General features: G+C 41.5%; 1 protein-coding gene across 1 annotated transcript in view; it reads left to right on the forward strand.

Annotated features, from left to right (window-relative positions):
• Positions 1-15820, forward strand: part of AR (androgen receptor) — a 316158-nt gene that overhangs the window by 292778 nt on the left and 7560 nt on the right. Inside the window, exons 5-7 of the mRNA XM_089674898.1 lie at positions 124-268; positions 9334-9464; positions 13108-13265. Coding sequence (XP_089531024.1) covers positions 124-268; positions 9334-9464; positions 13108-13265 — 434 coding nt within the window. The remainder of the gene's footprint in view (positions 1-123; positions 269-9333; positions 9465-13107; positions 13266-15820) is intronic.

The raw sequence follows: 15820 nt of genomic DNA on the forward strand, positions 1-15820 counted from the left end.
CTCGTTAGAACAAAATCTGTCTCAACCTTCAGGTCCAGGTCATAGTTTTCGTGTGACTGTGTTGAGGATTGCTGTCCTTTCCTCTGTGGATATGTGCCAACTGTTTGCTTTCCACACCTCTAGGTTTCCGTAACCTGCATGTAAATGACCAAATGACCGTCATACAGTACTCCTGGATGGGCCTTATGATATTTGCTATGGGATGGAGGTCATTCAAAAATGTCAACTCAAGAATGTTGTACTTTGCTCCAGATTTGGTGTTCAATGAGTAAGTTGATTGTTGCATGCTTTGCTCTTCAAGAACATTTTGCTACTAAGTTTTACAACATATTGTTTGTTATCCCTTGTGAACTCTGAGATCCACCAATGCATTGCCTTCAGTTGTCTCCAGAAGAGGTTTACACATTCATCGAGTAGTAGTTAGTCGCATTCAACTGGACTTGTTCTATGATTTTGAAGACATTTTATAGCGTAGCCAAGACACTTTTCCAGTACTAATTAGATATGTGCACATCGGAAATGTTCGTTTCTTTTCAAATGCATTAGTTCATTGAAGAATTTCATCATATTCCTTATGTCGTTATCTCGATTCATTTGCGTTCTATCTTTGACATTCCTTTCATATATTCGTTGGTCTGGGTGGATTAAAAAAAAAAATTTAGTTTTTCCAGAAGATTGCTATATATATTCGACATATTATCGAATCGGACTGATTTGATATTTTCAGAGGCTAATCCAACCCACCAAAAGAAATGGTGTGAGCTGATTGGACAATATCGACTATCATGTGCATCCCAATTGACGATTGAAACAAAATTTTCCTAATCCAAATTATCGAACTAATTAAAAAATGTAATCCATTTTCCCATGGACCCGAACTACTAACACATCATTTGTTGTCAGTCAAATGAAACGAATGCATTCGTTAATTTTGTTTAAATTGTTTTTGGATTCGTTGACATTCATTTCTGTGTCCATTCAGAGATTTGGATACATCAGAATCTTCGAAAATGAAATTTTTGTCCGAAAAACAAAACGAAACAAATTTCACGCGTCTAGTTCTAATGATTGTCAGCAAAATACCAAAGTATGCACAGGTAGCATGGAAACCTTAATACATTCACCATTCATTCGACTGATGAGATATCGATTAACCAAGAACACCAACATCGTAATCCAACCCCTTTGAAAGGCGGATGTTATTGTGAAAGTAAAGGATAGAAGGTGTGAAATTTGTGTAACTTCCCTGTTCTAGTTACATAAATCCACCCTTGGTGTCAAGAAGACTTCATGGGTGTTATTCCTTTGATTTACATGGCTGAGGGTGGGAATTGTTGTCAAAATGCTGATGTTAAAACGACAATATAAGTGGAATAGAGATGGTGTTGAAGGCCCCTACCCCTGTTCAATGATGGTTGCTCCAGTTTCATGTAATGGCCTTTTTCATGCCTCTCGTGATCCCGTTGTCCAAAATGTGCACCTCACTGTCTTCAAAAGAATATCACTTTAGGACACACCACAAAATGACCAACACGTATGAAGCCTTTCTGATGCCACTGATGGGATGATGTGGCTAGAACATGGTGGTTCCACAATTTTCACACCTCTCATTCTGTACTTGACTAAGGTATTGCAGATATTATTGCTGCTTTTCACCTTTTCAAACCCCAACCTACTCGTGACCTTCCCAACAACAGATGACACTGACCCGCTTTGGAGTTGAAAAAGGCCATAGCAGCCATTTTATTAAACAAGATTACAGCTTTGTTACCAAAATATATTTTCTTTATATAACTCTCTGAACATTAATCACCTTAATGTTATTATGAAAATTACCTCATTAAAGTCTAGGGTCTTAAAAGGCAACTTGTATATCGACCAACCGGCTGTATGTATCACCAAAACAGACTTCATGGCCCCCAGCCGCAAATACACCGACTTGGGGATAATTTACTATAAGATACCCTTGATACAGCCAACTGACTCTTGAACCATTACTGCCATAAATTTACTAGGGTAGATACACCCATACCTGTGATGGGCCCAACCCACCATTCTCCAAAATTTAAATAGTCACCGGACCCTGAGACCCCTGCCAAAAACTGCTATGACAGAACTCAGAGAAAACAAGCAAACCCCCAAAACACACAGTAACATAACCAAGAAATCCCCCATATAGGAAACTTCCTGAGCACCACCACCATGGAAAGGCAAGAAATAAAACAAAACAAAGTAAGCAGCTCCATAGCTGCCATACATATCGAGGGAGGTCGGGAGAAGCTTGTTCTAATCTGTACAAGCTCTGACTGACTCCAACCACTTTGCCACCGGCGCACTTGCTCCACCTGAGCCACCCAGCCCCTCTAAGCCACACCCAAACTTCCTCCAATCAGCTAAGACACTTTTCAAACAAAATCTGCTTTATTAACCCTACGTTGCTCTGGCCTGACATGCAAACCTAGTCATGTCAGGCCTTCCGCCTATGCTGCCCATCTAACTCTAGGCCTTATTCTTTCACAACAACATCTGCCTTTCAAAGTGATTGGAATATGGTGTTGGTTGTATCAGTGTGCAAATAAATTCTGGGGTATTTTCTTGGTATTCATTAGAACTGAAGTAGTGACTGGGATAAGCTATAAATCATTTGGATTTCATGCCATTTTTTCGTATTGGCTGACAGTAGTCACCGGGACCAATAGACAAGGTGAATCTCCAACAGACAACAATAAAAGACTAATAAGAGTGCCAGACAAAGTGTCAAAGAGTCCAAAACTTTTAATGATGTTGACTTAAGGCAAAAAAGCATAAAACATCCAAAGCATTTTGGGGAGCTCAAGGATATCAAAGAAGGCATCAGGGCTCAGTGGTTCAGGGGACACAAAAATGACACAGTCGGGTTGCTCTGTGCATGTCCAGATCACTTTTACTAGATAGAAATTAGTCTGCTGAATAAAAATGGAACAAATTGCAGACGTGAGCTTTTTTTAAGCTTTTCATAGCCAGGACGTAAGGGATATGTCCTGTGTAGGAAAGTGACTAATATAGAGTTGCCCCCCTGTTTGTGGCTACAACAGCCTCCAGTCTTCTAAGAAGGGGTTCCACAAGCTTCTGGAGGGTGTCTGTGGGAACTTGTGCCCATTTGTGAGGTCAGGTACTGATGTTGGATGAGACGACTTGGCTGGCAATTGGCTGCCCATCTCATCCCAAAGGTATTCAGTAGGGTTGAGGTCATCTAGGGGCATGAGTATGGCGTTTCCCCCTACCCCACCTGTGACTATAACCACCTCCACTCTTCTGGAAAAGCTTTCCACAAGGTTTTGGAATGTGTCTATGAAAGTGTGTGCCCATTTGAGAGTTAAGTTGTTAGACAAGAAAACTCGATAACAATTTCAAGTTCAAATTCATCCAAAAGGTGTTGAATAGGGTTAAGGTCAGGGTTCTGTGCAGGAAACCAGAGTTCCTCCACACCAAACTAGTCAAACCGTGACTTTATGGAGATCACTTTGTGCAAAGGGGTACAGTTATGATGGAACAGAAAAGGGGTCTTCCCCAAACTCTTACCACAGAGGTCTAAGAGCACAATTGTCTAAAATGTCTTTGTAATCTGTACTATCATTAGTACCCTTCACTAAAATTGACAATATGTATTCGCAATGATTAAAGTATGATTCAATATGAACAGTCTGTGCAGTTGTAAAAGTGCCAAGTGACTGGTAGACTCAATGGTGGTGCTCCATGATTAATAGCTGAATTGCGCACTCACCAGAAGTATAATAGTAATACACGTTATATATTATTATATCCAAAAGTATCCTCATCAGGTAAAGGTGTGGTCAAATTTGGTAGTCCTCCCTCAGGGTGGTCATCATCAGGTGCCCAGAAGTCAGGATTAATCAGATCCAGATAGCCAGAGGTCCCTGTTTGGGGGATGGGTGGAGCTGTCTACTAACAGGAAGTCTTCCTCCTCTTGGCAAGGGCTTTGTGAATAAATACTCCTAGGTGAGCTGTTCATTGAATTCGGGCTGACAGTGCCAGTTTCACCACACTCTCCGATCTCCCCTCTCTTCCTCTGACAGAAAAGGAAGAGGGACCTCTGGCTATCTGGATCCCATTAATCCTGACTTCTGGATATAATAATATATAACTATATTATTATTATACTTCTGGTGAGTGCTCAATTCAGCTATTAATCACGGAGCACCACCATTGTCAGTTTTAGCGCTGCACTATTTATTATTAATGGCAAAAATATATTTATAGGGCATAAAAATACATATAATCGATGATGTGATAATTCACCTCATGTGTTTACATGCATTTAGGTGCATTTGGTTTAGCTGCCTTTAGAGAAAATAGAATTCTGTGCGTCCAGGGGCAGTTTAGATACTCTGAACATGTCTACGTAAACACACATACATTTAAATGTGGGAGAACTTGGTCTGCAAAACATAAAGTTTGGATTTCCCAGATAATTTCTCTTGCATTTAAATAAACCAATTACAGAAGGCTAGTGTGAATGTAGCCTTGGAGATGTGCTTTGATTGGCATTCGTCCATAACAGAAGGGTTGGGGAGGTCGCTAATCTTATGAATCTTTAGTTGGGTTACTGTTTGTTTTTTTGGCCTCATGCACACAGAAGCCTGGGGCCATACAGTGTAAAATGCTGGAGTATCTCCCTGCCTGGGAGCCACAGGTTCTGCATGCAACTGCCCATAGAAATCAATGGCTGTGTGCTGGTATTTCCATAAACGTACATCCAAACATATGTATAACCCTGGGTTACACGTCTGCATGCATGTGTGTATCTAAGTACTGGTGTGTACAGTTCCTACATACAGCCATTGATATCTATGGACGGCTGTATGTAGCACATGTGGCTCCTAGGCTGGGAAATGTGGTTTTTGGCCAGGTATGTGAGCAATTGACAAGTTCATCGACTGGTCAGAAAGTAGGAGTAGAACCGTGCATGTCTTAGATCATTTCCGGCACATTAGTTTACAGTGTGCACCTTATGACCCTACAGGGTCCTTCAAGAGTATCATGCAGCACCTGTGGGCTTTCAGTTCCATATTAGGAATATATATATTAAGAAATGCTTACTGTCTGACCTCAGAAATGGAGAATAGTGGGAGAAAACAATGCCAGGAGGATTATTTGTTTTCTTTCTATAATTGGTAAATGCAGTATACTAGCCTTTCTCAACCAGGGCTGCTCCAAAGGTTGGTAGGGGTTCCTTGAGCAATGAGCAGTTTCTGACTCTCAAATATACAGTGGATAGAAAAAGTCTACAAACCCCTGTTAAAATGTCAGGTTTCTGTGATGTAAAAAAATGAGACAAAGATAAATCATTTCAGAACTTTTTCCACCTTTAATGTGACCTATAAACTGTACAACTCAGTTGAACAACAAACTGAAATCTTTTAGGGGAAGTAAAAATAAAAAACTAAAATAATGTGGTTGCATAAGTGTGCACACCCTCTTATAACTGGGGATGTAGCTGTGTTCAGAATTAAGCAATCACATTCAGAATCTTGTTAAATAGGAGTCAGTACACACCTGCCATCATTTAAAGTGCCTCTGATTAACCCCAAATAAAGTTCAGCTGTCCTAGTAGGTCTTTCTTGACATTTTCTTAGTCGCATCAGTGGTTCATATAGTGAACTTGGTGTAGAGTTATTCACCCTGAGGTCATCACAGAGGACAAGGGGGCACTCCTTACGTCTGGAGGAAAAGAAATTTAATCTCCAAATACGGAAAGGTTTCTTCACAGTGAGAGCTGTAAAAATGTGGAATAGACTCCCTCAAGAGTTGGTTCTGGCCAGCTCAGTGGATTGCTTTAAAAAAGGCCTGGATTCTTTCTTAGATACACAGAATATAACTGGATACTAACATTTATAGGTAAAGTTGATCCAGGGAATATCCAATTGCCTCTCGGGGAATCAGGAAGGAATTGTTTCCCTTGCAGGAGCAAATTGGATCACGCTTTGCTGATTTTTTTGCCTTCCTCTGAATCAACTGTGGGTATAGGATTATAACTTTTTTTTTTTTTGGGTTGAACTGGATGGACTTTTGTCTTTCTTCAGTCAGACTGACTATGTAACTATGCATCCTACAGCAAAAGCCATGGTCTGCGGAGAGCTTCCAAAGCATCGATCTCATTGTTAAAAGGTATCAGTCAGGAGAAGGATACAAAAGAATTTTCAAGGCATTAGATATACCATGGAACACAGTGAAGACAGTCATCAAGTGGAGGAAATATGGCGCAACAGTGACATTACCAAGAACTAGACGTCCCTCGAAAATTGATGAAAAGACAAGAGGAAAACTTGTCTTGGAGGCTGCCAAGAGGCCTACAGCAACATTAAAGGAGCTGCAGGAATATCTGGCAAGTACTGGCTGTGTGATACATATGACAACCATCTCCCGTATTCTTCATATGTCTGGGCTATGGGGTAGAGTGGCAAGACAGAAGTCTTTTCTTACAAAGAAAAACATCCAAGCCCGGCTAAATTTTGCAAAAACACATCTGAAGTCTCCCAAAAGCATGTGGGAAAATGTGTTCTGCTCTGATGAAACCAAGGTTGAACAATACTGCACATCACTAGAAGAACACCATATGCACAGTGAAGCATGGTGGTGGCAGCATCATGCTTTGGGGCTGTTTTTCTTCAGCTGGAACTGGGGCCTTAGTCAAGGTAGAGGGAATTATGAACAGTTCCAAATACCAGTCAATATTGGCACAAAACCTTGAGGCTTCTGCTAGAAAGCTGAACATGAAGAGGAACTTCATCTTTCAGCATGACAACAACCCAAAGTATACATCCAAATCAACCAAGGAATGGCTTCATCGGAAGAAGATGAAAGTTTTGGAATGGCCCAGCCAGAGCCCAGACCTGAATCTGATCAAAAATCTATGGGGTGATCTGAAGAGGGCTGAGCACAGGAGATGCCCTCGCAATCTGACAGATTTGGAGTGTTTTTGCAAGGAAGATTGGGCAAATATTGCCAAGTCAAGATGTCCCATGCTGATAGACTCATCCCCAAAAAGACTGGTGCTTCAAAGTATAAGTTTAAGGGTGTGCACACTTATGCAACTATATTAGTTTAGTTTTTTATTTTTACTTCCCTCCACCTTAAAGATTTCAGTTTGTTGTTCAACTGAATTGTACAGTTTCTAGGTCACATTAAAGGTGCAAACAGTTCTGAAATTATTTATCTTTGTCTCATTTGTTTACATCATAGAAACCTGACATTTTAACAGGCATGTGTAGACTTTTTATATCCACTGTATAATCAATGACAGTCAATGTAAGGAACACTCTTCCCACTGACCACCAATGTAAGGAGCATTGTTCTCACTGACCACCAATGTAAGAATTACTCTTCCCACTGACCACCAATGTCGGGAGCATTCTTCTCACTGACCACAAATATAAGAATCATTCTTCCCACTGACCACCAATGTAAGAATCATTCTTCCCACTGCCCCCCAACGGTGGGGCACATTTTCTCCCAATGACACCAATGATAAATTATTGTTTACTGTTACAGATGCCAGGACTTTTTTATTCCCAAAGGCCACAGTCCAGCTCCCCTAAAGTCTAAGTGACAATAGAGTGGTCCTTTGTTTAGAAAGTTTGCAGACCCTTAAAAAATCTTGTTACTGGATAAATTATATAGTCAAACGTTTGCAGAAACCCGACTGTCACCACACTTTGAGCTTATGGACATTTCATTCCAGAACCATGAGCATAAAATCAAGTACACGGTCATGCAATTATCATATAAAGACATATTAGGCAACGGTGCATTTCCAGTGTTATGATAACAGCTAGGGGAACACATTTTCTGTTCCACCATGACTGTGCCCCTGTGTACTAAGCCAGTTGTTAATGTGGACAATGTGAGTGGTCTGCACAGAACCCTAACCTCAACCCTACTGAACACCTTTGGGATGATTCAAAATGTTGGTTGTGAACTAGGTCTTCTCTCTTGGTTTTCTAAAGACAAGCTTCACAATCTTATGGAAAACCTTACCAGAAGAAGAAGGCCCTTTTCTGTTCCAGGATGACGGTTTCCCTGTGCACCAAGCCAGCAACATAAGGAGACCAGTTTGGTTTTGAGGAACCCAAGTGGCACGCACAGACCTCTTCCCTACTGAATACCTTTGGGATAAATTGGAAGGCCAATTGTGAGCCAGGTCTTCTCATCCAACATCAGTACCTGACCTCATAAAAGCTCTTTTGACCTAATGGACAACACTTCCCACAGAACAACAAATAATGGAGGGCTCCCAACCCTGTGGAAGTCAATAGAGTCACAAGCCCAGGAAGAGTTCAAATAAAAATGCACTTTAATGTTGGGTAAAAAGCATGACATGTAGGGATGCCAGATTGATACATCACCAAGCCAGTGGAGAGGATAAACACATATGCCCAGAAGCTGGATGATGACACATGATCCTGAACCCAACAGTAGGTTGCTCAGCCCAGGAGCATCAGGACAGTGGGAAGGGTGTGTGGATGGCAGCTGCTGGGATCACTGAAATGGCGCGTCCGCCGGAAGTCACATAATCTGAGGAAGGGGCAAGTCCCCGAAACAAGTTATAATGATGACCCGCTTCTCTCCTTTGGTTTGACATGGTTTGAGTGCTCCCCTAGGCTTCCAAATTGCCATCACCAGCCCTGTCTCTCGCCAGGTGTATGACATAACAACCAGATCTGGGGCACATGACCTCCGGGGGATGTACCATCTTAGCTATTCCAGCAGCTGCCATCCAAACACCCTTCCCACTGTTCTGAGGCTCCTGGGCTGAGCAACCTACTGTTGGCTCTAGGATTATGTGTCATCCTCCAGCGTCTGGGAATATGCCTTTCTCCTCTCCATTGGTTTGGTGATGTATCCATCTGGGCACTCCTACATGTCATGCTTTTTAACTCAGCACTAAAGTGAATTTTGATGTTAACTGTTCCTGGGTTTGTGACTCTATTGACTTCCACAGGATTGGTAGCGCTCCTTTATTTGTTGTTTTGTGCTTATGTCTCATTGCTGGTTGGATGAGTTGTTGGAGCTGCCTATACTGTAGTTATCTACATATCCCCTGGAACCTCATTGCGCTTGGTATTTGCACCTTTGCACGAATTCCCACTGGCACCTTCCAAAATCCTGTGGAAAGCGTTTCCAGAAATGTAGAAGCCACAAAGTGGGAGGTGGGGGTGGAGTTTGGTGAGAGTATCCCCACATTAATGCCCAGACAGCATAGAGCATTTTTATTATCATCTTATTGCAAACATGATATTTAAAGTACAAAATTGACCTTCTCTAATTTAATAGGTATCGCATGCACAAATCACGTATGTACAGCCAATGTGTTCGAATGCGTCACCTCTCCCAAGAATTTGGATGGTTACAGATCACACCAGAGGAATTCCTGTGTATGAAGGCCCTTCTGCTGTTCAGCATTAGTAAGTAATGAAACATTGCTTTAGAGTATGTGCTATAACACAACACATTACATTGTGTTTAGGCGCACTGCGTTAAGGCAGACTATTTCGTTTGAGTAGACTTGCAACACATGGAAAATTGGAGATTCACTTCTTCTTAAGGCAGTATATTGAAATGTACAGATAGTGTGCAACTATGTTGCGCTGAACTGCCTAAGTGCATGGTGGTGAAAATAAAGGAGCAAAGAACTGTACTGTGTTGCAGGAGTTCCTGTCATTTGTATCTAGTATAAAGGCATGCAATAGACTGAATGGGGAGTGCTTAGCACAGAGTGACACCACTGCTGCAGAGAGTTTCACTGAGGCAGGGGTGTCAGCCTATAGCAAGAAGTCCATCAGGAGGCTCTTACTAGCAGACAAAGCTATTCTCCATGAAAATGGAAGGTCCACTTAAACAACAGCCCCACACCACCTCTATGAGAGAAGGTACCAAAGCAAAAGAGTGCAAAAATAGAGTTTTTTTAAGAAACATAAAAAAACAAAAAAACTTAGCTATACTCCAGCTTTCAAAACTTCCAGGAGGTGTAGGTGATGTCACCATGCCCCATGCTGATACTTGTGCTCCTGTACCGTGCTTTTGATGCTTGGTGGGCCTTTCCATGATGCCCTAGATGCAATCCAACCATCCATTGGATCTCCCTATCCTTTATGAAAGTTGAATTTTTATTGTCTGTTTTTCCCAGTTCTATAAAAGAGTCTAAAAGGGACCTCTTTTTTTTTTTCTAGTGGCTGCTAGATCGTTTACTCCAAAACAGGGGTCTCCAAACTATGGCTCGGGGGCCAGATGCGGCCCTTAGCTCGCCTTTATCCAGCCCTTGGGGCACCATTCCATCCACTGATTCCAACAGAGCATTAGTCTTCCCTCTGATACAAATGATGGGGCACTATTCATCCCACTGATATGAATGATGGGGCACTATTCCTCCCACTGATACCAACAATGGGGCACTATTCATCCCACTGATACCAACGGTGGGACATTATTCCTCCCACTGATGCTAATGGTGGGCCACTATTCCTCCTACTGACATCAACAATGGGGCACTATTCCTCCCACTGATACTAATGATGGAGAACTATTTCTCCCATTGACATCAATGATGGGACACTATTCCTCCCACTGATACAAACGATGGGTCAATATTCCTCCCACTGATACCAATGATGGGTCACTATTCCTCCCACTGACACCAACAATGGGGCACTATTCATCCCACTGATATGAATGATGGGGCACTATTCCTCCCACTGATACCAACAATGGGGCACTATTCATCCCACTGATGCCAACGGTGGGACATTATTCCTCCCACTGACACCAATGATGGGGCACTATTCCTCCCACTGACACCAATGATGGGGCACTATTCCTCCCACTGATACCAATGATGGGGCACTATTCCTCCCACTGACACCAATGATGGGGCACTATTCCTCCCACTGATGCTAATGATGGGACACTATTCCTCCTACTGACATCAACAATGGGGCACTATTCTTCCCACTGATACTAATGATGGAGAACTATTTCTCCCATTGACATCAATGATGGGACACTAGTCCTCCCACTGATACAAACGATGGGGCACTATTCCTCCCACTGATACCAATGATGGGGCACTATTCCTCCCACTGACACCAATGATGGGGCACTATTCCTCCTATAATACAAAAAATTAGACATGTTCTACTCCCATTGGCCACAGTCGGGCTCTTCCAATGTCTGAAGGACAGTAAACCGGCCCTTTGTTTAGCAAGTTTGGAGACCCCTGCTCCAAAACATTGGAAATGGTCTTCCCCATTAAACTTGAGGGAACGGGTAGATGACATACAGCATGCAGGATGGAAGAATTAACTGCCATCTTACATAATAATTATGCCAAAATTTTGGAAGTGTGGTATCCTTGGAGATATTTCCATAGTAATCTTATTGGATGGTGTCTTGGTAAGAAGGGTAAAAATTTGATGATGTAGAAAGTGAATAGGTATACAATGTGTGTAGAATAGATGTTTAACCACTTCCTGTCCGGCCCATGTCTATAAACGGCCGCACAGGAGGACTACCGAAGAGGGTTGACGTTTCTAAACATCACCCGCATTCACTGCCTGTGTGCGCTCCCTCCGGACACAGCGGAACACTGATCGCTGTACAGGACCTCTATGTGAGGTACCGATTCATGTGATCACTGATTGGCCAATCAGTGATCACATGAATAGTAGTAAACAAGATGTCACTTCCTGACATCATTGCTTACTACTAGTGAAATCTGTGAATGATCACACAGGTCACATGGTACAAGGATATTCACAACAGCCTTGTACCACGTGACAAGCTGTGACCAATCACAGCTCTCACAGTATTTCTCAATGGCTGTAAGAATGTAGGCAGAGAGAAATAGAAATTATTGCTTTTACAGCCTTTATGGGTGTAAAAGCAATCAGTGTAAAAAAAGAAAAAAAAAATATTAATCACCCCCAACAAGTAGTACAGTGTCACCACGGTGCTAGGGTAACAGTATGTAAAAAAAAAAACAAATAATAATATAAAACCATAAAACAAAAAATGTTAAAACATTTTTGAAAAATTATTTTTGGTTATAAACTAATTTGGTTTATTTTTATTTTACTAAAAAGATAGCTGAATACATTTTGGGCAAAATTTATGAAGAAAGATTATTTGCAAAATGTTATAAGAAAAACAATTTTTTTAGACTTTTTTATTTATATAGCAAAAAAATAAAAATCCCAGTGATGAATAAACACCACCAAAATAAAGTTTTATCTGTCTCAAAAAAATGCTAAAAAATGTATATGGGTACAGTGTTGCATGACTGCGCAATTGTCATTCAAAGTGTGATAGCACTGAAAGCTGAAAATTGGCCTGGGCAGGAAGGGGGTGAAAGTGTCCAAACCAGGGGCGGACTGACCATTTGAATGAGGGCCTGGGGTCAGTAGGGGGCCCCATGAGATGCCCCTGGTACCTTTTTCATAGGCTTTTTTGGGTGTGGTTTGAGTGTGGGTGAGGACACAGGGGCCCCATAATCCCCTATTGCCGGGGGCCCCATGAGTTGTCAGTCTGCCCCTGGTGCAGACTTGAAGTGGAATTATGAAAGATTTGTTGAAACTTAATAAAAATCATAAGTGGAAATTCAGTCTGTTGGGGTGATGTACAGTAGATAGCCACATCCCACACATAAAACCATGGGCTGTCAGATCTCCATGAAGAAGAGTCTTTAAGAAGTTTGAAAGAGAAGGAGCACCACACCAATGGATGATAATCCACATATGTAATTCATTTAAAAAATCCAAAAAGACAAACCTGTGCTTTTTGGTGGTTATAAAAGACTCCATTCATCAATTTCGTAGAACGTTAGCTTTCCTTTTCTAATTTTTATGATGGAATAATTATATTTGGGCTGTAAACCAATGGCGTGGTGTTCCTTGGGTTTCTAAAATTGGCAAATAATACACAAGAAAATACTACATGTAATATTTGTGTAATATTTGTGATTTCATGCGAATATTAAATTTGATGTGCCATAATGGTGTGACTGTTAGTATAGCTTATTTCACTTACTGCATAACGTGCTTCACTTGTTTCCAGTTCCTGTGGAAGGTCTGAAAGATCAGAAGTGCTTTGACGAGCTTCGGATGAACTACATTAAGGAATTAGACCGTGTCATATCCTGCAAAAGGAACAACCCAAATGCCAGCTCACGGCGGTTTTCCCAACTTACCAAACTCCTGGATTCAGTGCAGCCAGTGAGTGACTGAAATCACTTCTCGGTTCTGTTTTAAAATCCTGATTCATCTTTGTTTATGCTATAGTGATATCAAGAAATGTGTCACGGTCAGAGGTCAGGTTCAGAGACCAGTAGCTATAGCAGCAGACCAACCAACAGGATAGGTAAACAAGCAGGTCACCCTGGCTGATGACGCAGGATCACCGGAGGTGCGGGGTTTAAGTACTAACTGGTATTCACCAAAGCTCCTGATGGTGGAGATGGGTTTTGCTGCGTGTTAGTACCAGGTCGCAGTTCTCAGGATCGCCCCACCAGGAAGTAGGAATCTAGCAGAAGCGTAGTCAGTAAACAAGCCAAGGGTCAGTAACAAGTGGTAGCAGGTTGGGATGAGGCAGAATCATAGTCAAGGAACAAGCCAAAGGTCGGTAGTGAAGGTATGGACGGCAGCAGGAGAGACAAGAGCGAGATACTGGCTGGAGGAGGCACAATAATCTGGCAACCAGGAAGTGCAGAGACATGGCTTAAATCAGGAAGTTCATGGAAGGAGCAAGGAGTTCAAGGTTCATCAGAAAACAAGGCACAAGGCAGGATTGTCCACTAGATCAGGCAGAATGTTGTCCAGCTTCCCAAATAGCTCAGTGAGAAGAGTTACTGCCTGACACAGTAGAGGTCCCAGGTTCAAGTCCAGGCCCTGACAAAATGATTGTTACTAAGGATGAGATATGGTTCGGGCCAAACTCAGTATGGCACAAACCCACACTATCACATATTAGCTGGGACCCTAGCCTAATCAGCTGTGGCCATGGAAATACCCACTGGTGACATCATTGACCTAATTTGGCCAAGTGGCCATATTAAGTCAATAACATTATCCAAATATGGCAATATAGGCATACACTTACCGGCCACTTTATTAGGTACACCTTGCTAGTTTAGGGTTGGACCCCCTTTTGCCTTCAGAACTGCCTTAATTCTTCATGGCATAGATTCAACAAGGTGCTGTAAACATTCTTCAGAGATTGTGGTCCGTATTGACATGATAGCATGCCTTTCTGTCATCTCGAACCAGTCTGCCCATTCTCCTCTGACATCAAGGCATTTTCCTCCACACAACTGCCCCTCACTGGATATTTTCTGTTTTTTGGACCATTCTCTGTAAACCCTAGAGATGGTTGTGCATGAAAATCCCAGTAGATCAGCAATTTTTGAAAAACTCAGGCAGCCCATTTAGTACCAACAACCATGCCATGTTCAAAGTCACTGAAATCCCCTTTCTTCCCCATTCTGATGCTCGGTTTGAATGTCAGCAATTTGTCTTTACCACGTCTAGATGCCTAAATGCATTGAGTTTCTGCCATGTGATTGGCTGATTAGCAATTTGTATTACCAAGCAAATGAACAGGTGTACCTAATAAAGTGGCCGGTGAGTGTATTAAGTTGATGATGTCATCGGCATTCCTGCCCCTTTGTTTGGTGTGGCTATGAGGCAGCGAATTCCACGGCCACAGCTGAGTGGACCAGTGGCCAGTGATATGACCAGTTTCTTGCATGGTCAGGCTCAAATGAGTTCAGCCCAAACTTTAGCTAATCCCTAATTATTACCCAGAACAGCACAGATATACTATATGGCCAAATGTTTGAGGTCACCTGACCATCACACCTATGAGATTGCTGGACAACTGATTTTAAAACCATGGACATTAACCAGTTCAGAGCAATTCCAGAGCAATTTTTTCTATTAAAATAACTTAAACCCCCAGAACATTATATCTTTTCTGAAAGCAGAGGCCCTAGAAAATAAAAAGGTGATAGTTGCAAATGTTTATGTCACATGATATTTGCGCAGCTGTTTAATAAACGCACCTTTTCAGGAAATAATATAGTAAAATTAATTTTAATGCAAAAACACACACTATAATGCCCTTTTTGGGGAAAATATAAAAGATGAAGTTGCATGGAGTAAATAGACCTAACATTCCATGTCTTAAAATTGCGTGCGCCTGCGATATATCTACAAAAACTACAGTGCACAAAAATCACCGTAGGTGATGTTTTAAAAGCATTTACAGCTCATCAGCTTAGAGTTAACTAGGGGCTCTTGTACTAGAATTATTATTCTCACTCTGACGTTCACGACAATATGTCACATGTGTGGTGCAACTGCAGTTTACATAAGTGTACACACCTTGGGCTTACGTTTCCGCAGGTGTGTGGGGCAATAGGGGTTGCGGCAATTTTTTAATTATTATTTTAACTTTTTTTTCATTTTAAAAAACCTTTTTCTTTTAATTTTGTATTTATTTTTACTTTATTGCTGTTACAAGAGATTAATAAACCCCCATGTGATAGCATCGGGCAAGTGACAGATATTCTTCATTTATTTATTTCAGGTACTTATATAGCGCCGTCTAACCACAAAAAAAAAAAACCCCTGAATGAATCGATGTCATTCAGGTAAATGCTTGCTTATAGCAAAGTAATTCTTTGCTATAAGCAAATTTGTGTAAAAAAAAAAATACCGATCACTACCCCAAAGTAGTACAATGTTACTATGGGAACATTGTACTACTTTGG

This window comes from Staurois parvus, unplaced genomic scaffold, assembly GCF_062004578.1.
Source record: "Staurois parvus isolate SC_StPar_1 unplaced genomic scaffold, SC_StPar_1.0 ptg000154l, whole genome shotgun sequence".
NCBI lineage: Eukaryota > Metazoa > Chordata > Amphibia > Anura > Ranidae > Staurois > Staurois parvus.